The sequence below is a fragment of the Diospyros lotus genome, chromosome 1 (genome assembly GCF_014633365.1).
Source record: "Diospyros lotus cultivar Yz01 chromosome 1, ASM1463336v1, whole genome shotgun sequence".
In the NCBI taxonomy this organism is placed as follows: Eukaryota; Viridiplantae; Streptophyta; class Magnoliopsida; order Ericales; family Ebenaceae; genus Diospyros; species Diospyros lotus.
In genome coordinates, this window is record NC_068338.1 from 39,770,878 (window position 1) to 39,785,649 (window position 14,772).

A 14,772-nucleotide genomic window follows, 5' to 3' on the forward strand; every position below is an offset into this window, starting at 1 on the left:
AAAGATACATTGAGGGATTCAAGAAAGGGTCTTTGGGTATATGACTCACTTACCATGATAGCATTTAATATGTCACGGAGGGCCTTGCCAATGAAATGCATACCGACCACAAGAAATTTGTTTGTTGCCATTGTTCTTGGAGGGTGCAAAACCTACTTGCCCTACACTAATTAACTCAATCAATGATGCATTGAGGAAAGGGTCTTTGGGTGTTGAACAACTCATTGTCAATGATGGCTTATGTGACTTGATCTAAAAGGCAATTGGTGTGTGGGATCAAGTCTACGTATACCACATTGACACGGTAGATTTCATTTATATTATTAATTTTGGGACAATTAAACTTGTCAATAGCTAATTAAACTTGTCAGTCATGAATTATAAATAATATATATATATCTTAGGTGGAGCCCATTCAATAGCCCAAACTATATATATTCAATTTACTATACTTATAATCATATCGTATTTTATTATATATTTCTTTTGTAAATACATGACACAAGAAAAACTCAACTATTACTTTTAAATTTATTAATATACCATCACCGTCACATATTCACAAATTTGATCACATGATAACATACAATTAAATTAAATTATAACATGACGTCAACTCAATACTATGTTACGTACCATCACAGTTACATACATTAATCACTTCTCGTCTTCAACAGCATGGCGTCCAAGTCCACTCCCGATGTCTGGGGCATTGGACAGCTGCTCCCGAACGTCTCAATTCACAGGCTGGATCAACGTCCGGGAGTAAGAGGCATATTGTCCGATTTGACCTGTGACAGTGACGGGAAAATCAACAAATTCATCAGCGACGAGTCAAGCTGGCCGCTTCACGAGTTGGAAGAAGGCGGCGGTATCTCCGGTGGTGGCCGGTACTATCTGGGGATGTTCCTGGGCGGGGCTTATGAGGAGGCGCTCGGAGGAGTCCACAACCTCTTCGGCGGCCCAAGCGTAGTGCGCGTGTTGCAGAGCGATGGCCCCCGCAGCTTCGCGGTGACACGTGCCGTGCCTGGGCCGTCGTGCGGGGACGTGCTCCGGGTGATGCAGCACGAGCCCGAGCTCATGTTCGAGATGCTCAAGCACCGGGCCGAGGAGTTCGTGCACGACGATGGCGGCAGCTTCGCCTACGCGTCGCTCGCCAACGGCCTTGCCGGCGCTCCTTCCACAACATGCCTTACCTTGTCGCCGGTTCGTCCTGCGGCTACACTGCCGCCAACGGTGGCAATCCCTACTACTATTGCAGCGATGAAAACTATGGCGCCGTTGGCGATTCTGCCGCAGCTGGGGAGGACGAGCAATGGACCTACTGCTGTGCTTGAGACTGGTCTAAGGATTTCCGCCGGTTGAGGAGGTTGTAAGCCGTGGAGGTCGTCTGTTTTTCAGTTAATTGATTTCCTTTCGTCTTTGAATCTAGTTTTATTTCCCTGAATTCCTGATGAACAAGATGCAATGCAAGCAAACAGCATGCTCTGTCTTCTGCATTCTGAGATTTTGAGTTGACAATTTGGAATATTCTTGCACACTCTAAATTTGGCATCAATTGCCCTTCCCCCTTTTTAACTTTTTAACATGATGTCCATTCCTTTCTGCTTGTATTATGATCTCCCCTTCGTTAAAAAAGGGAAGTGGATTGAGGTCAAGCTTCTTGGCAAGGTCAGTGAATGGATTCTGCAATAGGGCATTGTCCTTCTTGTGGGGTATTAGGTCTGTGGAGTTATCTCTGTCTTTATCCCCGTCCTTGGTCAATAAGTGCCATTCATTGGACCATAGAAGGGGGCGTTTTCAAGATCCAACAACTAAAGAAACCGCGTCAACTTGGTCTCCCAATTATTTTCTGGACACAAATGTGGCTGAAATGACCACGAAATTGGATGAAGTAAAACGATGAAGTTCTAATTCATTTACTTGCTGGGCATAATCAAGTACTTGATAAGCACAAGCAATACTTCATGTTGATGATCATTGATGAGCACTTTGGTACATTTTTCAGTTTTTAAGTTCCTCCTTGTGCGAGGGGCATGGTAGAAATGTGTTGGCCACAGGTTTCTAGGCTTATAAATTCATACATACATACATACATACATATATATTGTGAAAGCCTCAGATACATTTTGTGGTGAAGAGGGGAGAAGTTAGAATATGGCAACGAGTGAGATGAGCATCTATAGAGTCTGGCTATTGTGAACTGTATGAGACCCAGTAGTACTGATGGCTAACAATCTGTGGAATTTGAATGCACTTATAGAAGAATGAGAAGAATTGTGCTTAGTTTTTGCAATGCCATTGCCATATATTAAGGACTTATAATTGGGTTCTGAATGCAGGATTGAACCATGTTTGTGAGGGCACTAATCACGGTGACAAGCTATCCTACGTTCCACTGTTGATGCTTATTAGAGATTGACAACTTTTTTTTTTTTTTTTTTTTCTGAAAACGTGGGATTTCTCATGAGAATAGTACAAATTCGGTCTTGGTTTCAAGACCAAAAATGACTTGCCAAAAAAAGAAAGGTAAAATATTTTACCCATTTTACATAAAACAAATGGAGCACTGTATAAAAAAAAGGTAGTAAATTAGTTTAGTGAAAAGATAAAAAAAAAAAAAAGGGTAAAGGGCGAGCAAGAAGGGCCAGCCCAAGCCCACGAGGACCTCAGGAAGGGTTCAGGCCCACTAGGGAAAACCCCATACTTTAATTCCAAATTTTCTGCCGCCCTCAGCCCGAAAAACCCTAGCCACGAGAGAGAGAGAGAGAGAGAGAGAGAGAGAATGAATCAGAAACGGGCGTTACTTGGACGGGCGTTACCTCTTTGCCTCCCTGATTCTCTAAATTGCACGTGTCCATCCTATTCAATAAACTATCAAAATACAAAAATTTATCTCTTAACTTTGTTGATTTTAAAATAAAATTTTAAAAAATGAATTACTATTATTATGCTACACACTCTCCCACAATTCTCCAAATAGGGTGTAACCCAACAGATGGATGGATGAAGAAGAAGTCAGCTTTTAACAAACGCGGTTCAATCCAGCATGCATTTAGAATCCAATTCTAAAAGTCCTAATAACATAGCCAGTGCAACACAAACCAAGCAGTATTAATTCAACTTACCATGATTATCAACCATCAGGACTATTACTATTATTATTGTATTTTGTCATGCGTCTCAATCCAGCAGATGGATGAAGAAGAAGTCAGCTTTTAACAAACGCGGTTCAAATCCAGCATGCATTTAAAATCCAATTCTAAAAGTCCTAATAACATAGCCAGTGCAACAAACCAAGCAGTATTAATTCAACTCACCATGATTATCAACCATCAGGACTATTACTATTATTATTGTATTCTCACAGTTGATAGCAACCAACCAGTCTCTTTTTAGATGGTCTCATTCTTGCCCTTCTCCTATCTTCCACCACAAATTGCATTTGAGGCTTTCACAATATATATATATATATATATATAAATTATACACACAAACCTGTGGCTATGGCCAACACATTTCCACTACTATTAAGTATCTCGCGCACGCGTCAAGCATGTACAGCAAAAGCAACTTACAACTGAAAAATAAAATTGTTGCTCGAGATTAAAGAGATTTGATCTTTTTGAAAAAAACACCAGCAGTCAACATCTATCATCAACATGGTGACACTACGAGTTCTAGTGCTTACCCAAAAACTTTTAAATAGTTCCACTGATGAAACTAGAAATCGTCCAATTTCGTGATCATTCCAACCACATTCGTGTCCCGAAAATAATTGCTACGCCCAGTTTACGCGGTTTCTCTAGTTGTTGGATCTTGAAAGCCCCCTTTCACGGTCCAAAGAATCGCACATTTGACCAAGGGAAGAGACCACAACTAGATAGAGATAACACCACAGACCCCACAACAGCAAGGCCATATTGGCATCTTGCAGGATCCATTCAACCAAAAGAAGCTTGACCCTCAATAACCATTGCCCTTTTTTTACCACACAAAAAACCAAAACACGAGGTCCTAACCCAGGATCACGCCACTGACTGACCGACCATACGGAGACTCGACTCGAGCGAGCTCACAGAAGAACTCGCCAATTAAGCATATCTCTACAACCATATTCCATTATGGCCAGGCTGAACAAAAACAATGCTAGAACCACAGCAGGCACAAGGCAACGCAAAAATAACAACTAAAGATCTAACAATTAAAAAAAGGAGAAATTGGTGCCCAACTTTACATGCTTCAGAAATATTCAACTCAAAATCTCAGAATGCAGAAGACAGAGCATGCTGTTTGCTTGCATTGCATCTTGTTCATCAGGAATTCAGGGAAATAAAACTAGATTCAAAGACGAAAGGAAATCAATTAACTGAAAAACAGACGACCTCCACGGCTTACAACCTCCTCAACCGGCGGAAATCCTTAGACCAGTCTCAAGCACAGCAGTAGGTCCATTGCTCGTCCTCCCCAGCTGCGGCAGAATCGCCAACGGCGCCATAGTTTTCATCGCTGCAATAGTAGTAGGGATTGCCACCGTTGGCGGCAGTGTAGCCGCAGGACGAACCGGCGACAAGATAAGGCATGTTGTGGAAGGAGCCGGCAAGGCCGCTGGCGAGCGACGCGTAGGCGAAGCTGCCGCCATCGTCGTGCACGAACTCCTCGGCCCGGTGCTTGAGCGTCTCGAACATGAGCTCGGGCTCGTGCTGCATCACCCGGAGCACGTCCCCGCACGACGGCCCAGGCACGGCACGTGTCACCGCGAAGCTGTGGGGGCCATCGCTCTGCAACACGCGCACCACGCTTGGGCCGCCGAAGAGGTTGTGGACTCCTCCGAGCGCCTCCTCATAAGCCCCGCCCAGGAACATCCCCAAATAGTAACGGCCACCACCAGAGATACCGCCGCCTTCTTCCAACTCGTGAAGCGGCAAGCTTGACTCGCCGCCGATGAATTTGTTGATTTTCCCGTCACTGTCACAGGTCAAATCGGACAATACGCCTCTTACTCCCGGACGTTGATCAAGCCTGTGAATCGGGACGATTGGGAACAGCTGTCCAATTCCCCAGAAATCGGGAATGGAAGTGAAAACTGACAGATTAACATGGTATGTGCGAACCGGATCCGCCGCACCGATCGCCTTTGAGACCAAGTCACACAGGCCATCAACGGCAGCGAGCTGTTCGATACCTAGAGATCCTTCCTTGAATTGCTCGACACATCTCTGCTTAAGCTGATCGGCGTAGAGCAAGCAGGTCTCGTAGTCTCCACGAATGGCCGCGACAGACAAATTCCCATAATCAGTGCGCGCCTCCTCGGGAAGGCCATCCACGAAGTACTGAAGGCTGAGGGAATTCATAGCAGGCGCATCATGCACGCTAGCGGACACAGCCTCAAAGATCAAAATCGAGTGATGGGAAACGATTGCTCGGCCGCTTTCGCTGCAAATCACAGGATGCTTCACAGACTTCCGGTCGCAAACGACGCGGACGGCTTGAACGACGGCAGCAGCATACTCTTCCAGGCCGTAGCTGACGGAGATGTCAGAATCAGCCGATCTTGAGCCGTCGTAATCGATCCCCAGCCCACCTCCGATATCAATGACTTTCATTGAGGCCCCAAGGCGGACCAATTCGCAGTAGATCTGGGCGGCCTCACCAACGCCGTCCTCTAGCAACGCTGTCGAAGGGATTTGAGATCCGATATGGAAATGCAGCAACTGTAAGCAATCTAACATTCCAGAGTGTTCCAGCTTCCTCACCACACGCAAAATCTGGGTCGTTGTCAGTCCAAACTTTCCTTTCTCGCCTGAAGTGGATCCGAAATGGCCGGAATGCTTCGTCCTCAGTTTCGCTCGGACACCAATCACGGGCCGAACGGCGAGCTTCTGGCTCAGGTTAATCACCAGATCGATCTCTTCCTCTTGCTCAAGCACAATCACTGTGTTCAAGGCCAGCTTTCTTGCGACCAAAGCAAGCGAAATGTACTCGGCATCCTTGAAGCCGTTGCAGATCAGCAAAGCCTCGGCGCTTCCCTTGCAGAGACAGCTCATGGCGAGGAGGAGCTCCGGTTTGGACCCGGCCTCTAGCCCGAACCGGAAGGGCGACCCGAATCGCACTATGTCCTCGACCACAAACCGGTCTTGATTGCATTTCACAGGATAAACACCTTGGTAATGCGATTCGTAGCCCTGAGATTGAACAGCGAAATCAAAGGCGGATTGGAGAGACTCCAACCGGTTCTTGAGCACGTCCGGTAACCGGACGATGAGCGGCAGCTGCAAGCCAAGGCCGCCGGAGGATTTCGGCTCGGACGCCTTCTTCACAATCTTCAAGAGATCGATTTCTTGGTGGCTCAGCGAGCCTGCGCCATAGGGCTTAACAGAGATGTTGCCGGAGGAGTTGACGGAGAAGTACGGAGCCCCCCATCCGTCAATCTTGTACAGACTAGCGGACAGGGAGGGAGACCAATGGGTGGTGGTATCAATGGTGGCTGTGGTTGTCGGCAGAGGTACGCCGGAAAATAGGTCCGGCGCGGGAAGAGAGCTATCCCGGGCGAAGGCGTAGCCGGGAGGAGGAGCCACAGCGGCGTCTACGCAACATCCCAGGGCCGGCATCTCTTCCCCGATCTGTTTTCCGAGTCGAAAAGAATTAAAGAATCAGATTTGTGGATTCTGTTGTAAAGGTGGGGGCTTTGAAAGCCGCCGAGGCCAAGGCCCCGGCCACCCCCTCAAACGAAGCAGAAGGGATCTGAGAAACAAGAACCAAACCCTAACTCACCCCGACGAAACACCACAATCCCCACGCCGAGCTCTCAGAAGAAGAAAAGATCTAAGAGAGAGAGAAGAAAAGAAATCGAGAACAGCAATAACTCAATGCGAATCTAAACACGGAACACGAATCCCACCATTCAGAACTTATGGAAAACAACACCGACAGCGAACAAATTAACACCCAAAAACGAGTCCCACCAGGGTGAGGAGGGCCTACAAAACTCGCAAGAAACGGCAAGAAAATAGAAAATGGGAACGAAGACGGAAACCTAACGGCGGCGGAAAGAAAAGGAACGGAGTAAGTGCAGGGGCTGGGTATACCAGTATCTGTTAAAAGAAAGCGCCACAAATGAGGGACTGGGCGAGAATTGCATGAACGCGGAAGGCCTTTATATAGGGGGTGGGGAGGCGGGGGGGGGGGGGGGCGAGATTGGACCCGGGCCCAGTCCTTTTACTTTTATGGGCCGAACGGAAAATCTTATCCCAATTTCTGGTGTTTTTTGGTATTTTAATATTTTTGAGTTTGGAGATTAATTTTCTTTCCTTCTTTCTTTCTTTCTTTCTTGGTTTGGGTGGTGGTGACTTATGACTTGTGAGATTCTTGCGGGGGAGGTGAAATCAGCGCCGGGTTGCCGCGTGGCTTGAATGCGTGGGCCCGCATTTCGGTGTGATTCTCCTCCATGCTTTTTCCCCATTGCTCTTTTTAGGCTTAATTACACTTTGATCACTCCCAGCCAGGTTCCCAGTTTTCCACAAAATTATTGCTTATGTTGCTAAAATTACATTCAGGGCCTCTGCCTCTGGGAATCAGTAATCACTCACGCCAGACCAAATTTTGGTATTTCCAAAACTGTTTTTCTTTTTCTTTTTTTTACTTTTTAGTATTATTATTATTATTATTATTATTGTGTGTGTGTGTGTTTGATTCATAATCAAATAATATTTTTAATAATAAAATTACTAAATACGGTGTTGGCAAAAGCATTCATGCATTTAATATTATTTGATTTGCATACTCTTAAAAAGGTAACCTGAATGTATATAAGGTTATTACAGCAATATATTTTAACAATGAGGCTATGCTTAAATTGCGTGATTTGTAAATTATTATTTTACTTAATGTACATTCAAATAATATTAATATTTAACTTGAAATTGTGACTGAGTAGGTAAAATATCTTGGCCTTTATTCAGGGTAAAATATATATTATATTTCATCTGCTCAAATTTACTATTTCAAATAAAATATCGCCATCTAACTTGTTATTTAAGATAATATTATTATTAATAATGTAAAAAATTTGACTACCAATATATTTATTAAGACTTTACAGAGTGGATTAGTGTTTAAAAATTATTAAAGAATGGATTATACAAGGCAAATGTTTGAATTGTTTGATTAATTGAAAGAAAATAATGTAACGAGGAAGCAAGAGATAGAGCAAGATTGAAGTAGAAATACAAAAAATTGAGAGATTATTGCTATTATGAGTTTTTCTTATAAGCAGTATTCTAAAAGGCGACTAAGGTGGTCGCTGCAATTAAGCCCTAGTCGACACCTTTAGGCGTCAAGCTCGATCAATCGGGCCGCTTACCTGCTTAGGTTGCACGTAGCTTGGGCCGATTATGTTTCAGTTTCCCCCTCTCTCTCTCTTGTCGTTACTCTATGTCTCTCGCATGTTTCCCCTTCTCTTTCGCTTTTCTGTTTATTCTCTGGTTAGACTTGTCGCCATTGATCTTGTCGTCTTTGTCTTTCTTGCTGCCAATCTCGTCGTTTCTCTCTCTCTCTCTCTGTCGATCAAGTTGTTTTCCCCAGTCAATTCTCGCTCTTCTTCCCCTGATAAGAATGGTTATCTTCCTCCTTGTTGCTTGTTGCACCATCTTCATCCTTGTTCATTGATGTTTGCTCTTGTTGCAACCAGCAAGCCAACTTCTTCTTTGTCAAGTAGCAAGTTACAATACTTAGAAAAAAAAAAGAAAAATTAAATTGTTGTTCAATTCTCGCTAATCGGTAAGCAAACAAATTTGTACATTTTAATTTACATCAAAATGTTAAAATTAAAAAACACACACACACACATTTTTTCTAGGCACTAGGCCCTCTATAATGCCCAACTAACACTTAGTGTATTTTAGAACACTGCTTATGAGGTATTAGATTTTGTTATTGTCGATATTCAAAATTAGTCGACCATGATTTGTAGGCCTACAATGCGTAAATAAGTCGAAATACAAAGAAGAAGAATAAAATAGAACAGACACAGGGAATTTTTACATGGTTCGGTCAGAACAGTGCCTACTCCACGACTACCCTCTGGATATTCTAACAGAGTAACAGTATGTTATTTTCCTTGTTCTCTCTCCTTAAAATGGTGTTTTTTTTACCCATATTTATAGTGAAGGGTGTTTTCAATTGCATAAAATACAAAAGTAGAAGAATGACATCATGGAGACAAGATACTTTTATCAATTTCACACAAATGGGAATGGGGCTTCGTATTACCAAGGATCCGGTTTGCATCAGATAAAATAGGTGGATCCCTGCCTCCAGTTATTTAGCAACAATGTTATTATGCGAGCTGAATAGTTTGACCCACAAGTTGATCGATTAGGCCAGCGAGTTTGAAACATTATTGGAAACTCATTGAGTATATTGTTAAGAGCTTGCTTGATTTCGTAATTTGAACTCGAATTTCAACGATATATAAATTTGTCTGACAAGCTAAACTGAACGTACTAAGCTTTAGGCCTAATCGGCCGGCATTTTGGACTAAATTTAGTCCATAAAGAGTGGGGCTATTATCCCAATATAATACAACGGGATTGGCTACTAGCCAGGCTTCATTTAATTTACTCGGAATTTTACTCACATGATTGCTATTATCCCAACGACTGGTAGGTGGTGAATGGTTTTGAAAGCGGTGATAGTACTGAATAATACAACGGGATTGGCTACTAGCTAGGGATGGATAATCACCAAGTCTCGCAAAAGTTGGAGACGTTGAAACATTAGATTTGTTGGTCGGCAATCAATCAATCAACCCAAGTCCTTAGAACGAGACCTCAATTATGCAGCTAATTAATTTGACTGCAAAATATATATATATATTTATAAATGATAATATGAGGCAGGGGTCACCCAATATATATATATTTTTTATTATTATTAGATAAATCCTATCTTAGTTGGCAATATATATATATTAGATAGATATATAGATATTCATTGCCCAATCAATTTATATAAAATAAAGGTTTAAATTGACTGTTAAAACTTGTTTTGTATGTTTTTTACTGTGTTTTCCCTTTTCTTCCGGCAGTTCAGATTAGTGTTAAGGTTTTCAAAATTCAAACAACGGAAAAATAATTTAAAATTTTAAAAAAGTAAGACATGACAATAAACTCTACCGTGTGGTCAAATTTGATTGTAAAAAGGATAATATATAAACTCACAAAAAAATCTGTCTTGTAAATAAGAAATTAAATTAGGTACACAAAATCAAATAAAAATTAATGTTTATTGCGGAGGCAACTTCAACTTTGGGTGGGGGTGGGGGGCGTCGGTGGCGTGGCGACCTCAGAGCGTTATTTCGTATGAGATGACGATCCATGTGGTGACCACGAAACCACTGGGAAGCTTCCCCTGATTGTGTGAGATTTCAATTTGGAGAGCCCTGATTTTGCCACGTTTTTCTCGCTCTACATTTTAGATTTATTATTATTTTCAAGCCCCTCACCAAATTTAATTAGAGTTTGGAAAACTCTTTTATTTATATGTATATATAATAATAATAAAATAAAAATATATTTATTATTATAATAATAACTTGTTTGATGTAGTATAATCAGCCCTCCTCCTCGGTGATGGTGAAGCAGGCAGGTCACGTGTTACTCGGATAGGGTCACACGGAATAGCTTCCGTAAAATCGCGTGTCTTCTCAAAATTCCAAATGACCGTTTTATCCCGGTTTGCTTGTTTGAGTTTGATATATATATATATATATATTCTCTCTCTCGCAAATGAATGCTGTGTGCAGGGAATCTGCCTAACATAATCAGCCAATCAAAATCAATAAAAAAAAGCGCTTAATTTCAACGCCACACACACCCCCCTTCCTTCTTCTCTCAGTCAAACTGGGTTGGGTTGGGTTGGGTTGGGTTGTTTTTAATTCACAAGATACAGACCAGTGAGCGGTGCTGCTATAGGCTAGTCCCCATGCCTATAGTGGCAGCGACCAATGTTACATTGGGACTGAGGCGCGGTGCCGGTGCCATAAATAATAAATAAATAAATTTCATTATATCATCATATATAATAAATTATTAAATTTAATTGACTTATAATTATTCGTCACCATATATTGAAATATTTAACTTAAATTCATATTTTTTAACTTGAATTAAGTTGAAAAGTTTATAAATTTATATATTTAAAGCACCCGTTGTTCCATTTGGTGTTATATTCATCTAAATTCAAAGGTTATATTGTATTTAAACAACACATATAAAAAAAAAAAACTTATATATTTTAATTCCAAGTCAAAAGAAATAGGAGATTGCAGATTTTTTTTATTTTTTCTCAAGTCAAAAGAGGGGGAAGTCACTTGGTTGACATGAGATTTTTTTTTTTTTAAATAAAATATTATTTATACACTCAGATATTTTTATAGATATTATGTATCGAAATTTCATATTGTATTATGAAAATACAAAATATCAATATAAATTATTAATAAAAATATTAAATTTAAGTGTTTAAATCACAATTTGAAAAAATTATTGCTTTTGTTGATTTGACTGATTTATAAATTATGATTCAAATCATGTGTTTGTTGAATTTTGCTATGCAAATAAAGAAAAGGTCACGTATTTATCTTTTTATGAAGCTACGTACTTGTTTATAAATTATTACTATCATAAAATTATTGTAATAATAATTATATATAACATGAGTATTCCCGAGCTAATTAAAGCCAATGAATGATGATCATATATATATATATAAATCCAAAAATATGAAATTCTTATCATTTATATATTATTATACGTTTGTATAGAGATTTACAATAAATATGTTTTATGTTCATAATAAATTAATGATAATATATAAATATAAATTTTGTAGACTCGAGAATAAAGATCGAAAAGACTAAAGACATGATTTGGATTGGCTGGGCAGGCGGAGCCCATTATAAGGTAGCATTGCCATTGACCAGCGGTGGAGCGAAGGTAGACTCAGCTTCTTCATTTGTTTGGGCACGTCGTCACGTGCAAACGACGCAACTAGCTAGGTACGTCTTTTCCGTTGATTTTGTCTTTGTATTTTTTTCGATAATAACTGACATTCATTACTTTTTTAGTGTCCGCTTTCTCTTTTACTAAACTTTGCTTTTAGGAATTGCTTTAGGAATTGTTTTGATATGATAAAAAGTTAATTGTTTCTAACAATAAAATATTTTCAATTAGGTTTAAATATAAAAAATAATAATAAAATGAATAGGTCAAAGGACGATGTCAAATCGGGAAATTAAGTAATCGTAACGTAAGAAAAGTTATTATTGTAAGGAGCAAAGAAGTCCAAAAGTATCTAAGTTATTTTGAAAATTAAAAGTAGGCGCTGGATAGGCTGTAGTACTATGAAGAAATCAATCTCAATGACTCTAGCTCGGTGACTCCAAAGGTGGGGCTTTGCTTGCTTGCTTGCTTGGGGATTGGGGAAGCCAACTTGGAACAAGAGAAGAGATTCAAACATTCATGTGTCATTCACTCAATAGGCGTGTTCTCGCACGTGCGAACAAGTCTTTTTCTACAACAAAACAAAACAAAACCAAAATTTAAGCTGGCTTTATAATTGATTATTATTATTATTATTATGTCGCTTCACCAGCAAATTGGGTGGGTTTAATCTTGCGAATTTTATTTAATGTAATTATTATAATAATAATCTTATAATGATAGGATAGAATGGTAATTATATTTTTTCAGTTTCAAACCTCTTAGTAGAAACTCAACAAAAGAAGCCGCGACTGACTGACTATATACCAAAGTTGAAATATATATGGATTTATTTGATTCTATTCGTAGGGCCTATTTGATAATCAATTTTTTTCATGAAAAAAATAAATTTTCTACCAAATTTTTAATTTGTGCATTATTTGACAATCATTCTTTTTCAGATAAATCATTTTCTTTATAATGGTCACGTGAGAATATTTTTTTTAAATCATTAAAATTAAATTCTTTAAGGGGAGGTGATGAAATTTTCTTAACAATTAAAAAGTGCAGGTGTGCGGTCGCTGAGATGAACAAGACGGACAGGCTAAGAGGTTGGGGAGGTTATTTGATAAATATAAATATATGTATAAAAAGTGAATATGTCAAAATTTAATAATTAATAAATATAAATATATAAAAAGTGAATATGTCAAAAATTATATATAAATTATTTCTTTGGAAAACAAAAAAAAGATTAATTTTGTAGTTTCATTTTTTGAGAAAATAATTTAATTAATTTAAAATACATTATTATTTTAATTTTCTTGTATAAGATTTAATATTTTTTAATACATTTTTATCATTGAATTCTATAAAAAATGTATCATTTTTCATGAAAAATAATGACTATCAAATACGAAATGTCAAGAAAATAATTAAATTTTATGAAAAATATTACCAATCAAACACTAAAAGATGGAAAATAATATCATTTTTAGGTAAAAAATTATATCAATCAAACAGTTTAATTTTTAAGAATTCATTTTTTTTGTAATTCAATTTCTTAAAATTTATTTTTTTCACTCAAACTTCACCGTTACAATCAAACCAAACGCACCCTTAGTAGAGAGTGAGTGCAATATGAATTCTGACACTTAATTGCTTTGAAAATTTTCGTTTTGAATGGAAACCAACCACATCCAAAAACACACGTAAATGGTGACGCACTGCTGGAGGTGGAGGGTGATTTGGTAAATTAGGAGGAGAAACGGTCGCTAGAGAGAGAAAGGGGAGTATGATTCCCGTGAATGAATACTTAAAGCTAATGATCATAGAGTGGGAGGCAGCGGCACCGGCATGGGCATGTACTCCCCCGTGAGGTGGCGCCGGATGAGAGGAATCTAAGGCGAAGATAGCATCACATGGCTGGTTCTAGACGTCTGATCTGATCTGATGGGATCTGATGATTAGCGGTTATTCCGGAGGAAGGGAGGGGCCCACTTGGGCTTGCGGGGCCGAGTATATCTGACAAAAGGCCATGCACTGTTTGCACCGAATCGTTGGGTTAGACGTAGCCGTGGAGCTTACGAATACGGTGCACCTTTCCACGCACCTCCCTGATTTCCGTCAATTACATTTCTACCCCTAACTTTTCTGAAACGCCAAGCGACAACACCCCCCCCCCCCCCCCCCCTGCCCTCTTTATATTCTAGTTGTGAACATAATTTGGTCTAGTCTTTCTGTCTGGGAAGTGTACTGTTTGTTGGTTTTCGTTAGGGCAATTTAGTAACTGTGACGCTTACCATATCGCGGATGTATAATGATGATGGCGTTGAGATCTGCTGCTTGCTGCCCTATTGTAGTAGCTATCCTAACAGTTTTATTTGGCTCTACTTGTTAGTGTTTTCTTGGGTGCACTAATTGCGAGTTCATATTTTATTAAATTATAATGTTTAATTTAAAACTTATATTAATTTCTCAATTTTTGAATAATTGAGTGGTCAATATAAATAATATTTTTTTATTAGTATCAAACTCCATAATTGCATGCTGTACTTTACTCCATGTTATCATGTTATTGTTACTCAAATTTATGAATTTCCTACATAATTTGAGACTATTCAAACCTTAGTTGAACTAAATATTTAACTAACTCAAAATTTTAAACCCTAGTAAATCAATAATTTTAAGCTCTCGTACCATTAAATTACTATATATATTGTGTCAAGTTTAGTTTTGTTTTCTTTTCCTTTCCTCTCCTTTTAGTTATCTTAACTCTACCATATGTTTC

At 39.4% G+C, this 14,772-nt stretch overlaps 2 protein-coding genes across 2 annotated transcripts; one reads left to right on the plus strand and one right to left on the minus strand.

Moving 5' to 3' along the window:
* Nucleotides 1-664: 664 nt before the first annotated feature.
* On the plus strand, nucleotides 665-1,499 carry LOC127797534 (arginine decarboxylase 1B, chloroplastic-like). The gene has a single exon (XM_052330523.1). It carries the CDS (start codon nucleotides 679-681, stop codon nucleotides 1,363-1,365), a length of 687 nt encoding a protein of 228 aa, XP_052186483.1. The 5' UTR covers nucleotides 665-678; the 3' UTR covers nucleotides 1,366-1,499.
* A 2,684-nt stretch (nucleotides 1,500-4,183) lies between these two features.
* Nucleotides 4,184-7,143, minus strand: LOC127797525 (arginine decarboxylase-like). The gene has a single exon (XM_052330511.1). It carries the CDS (start codon nucleotides 6,609-6,611, stop codon nucleotides 4,434-4,436), a length of 2,178 nt encoding a protein of 725 aa, XP_052186471.1. The 5' UTR covers nucleotides 6,612-7,143; the 3' UTR covers nucleotides 4,184-4,433.
* Between the last annotated feature and the right edge of the window lie 7,629 nt (nucleotides 7,144-14,772).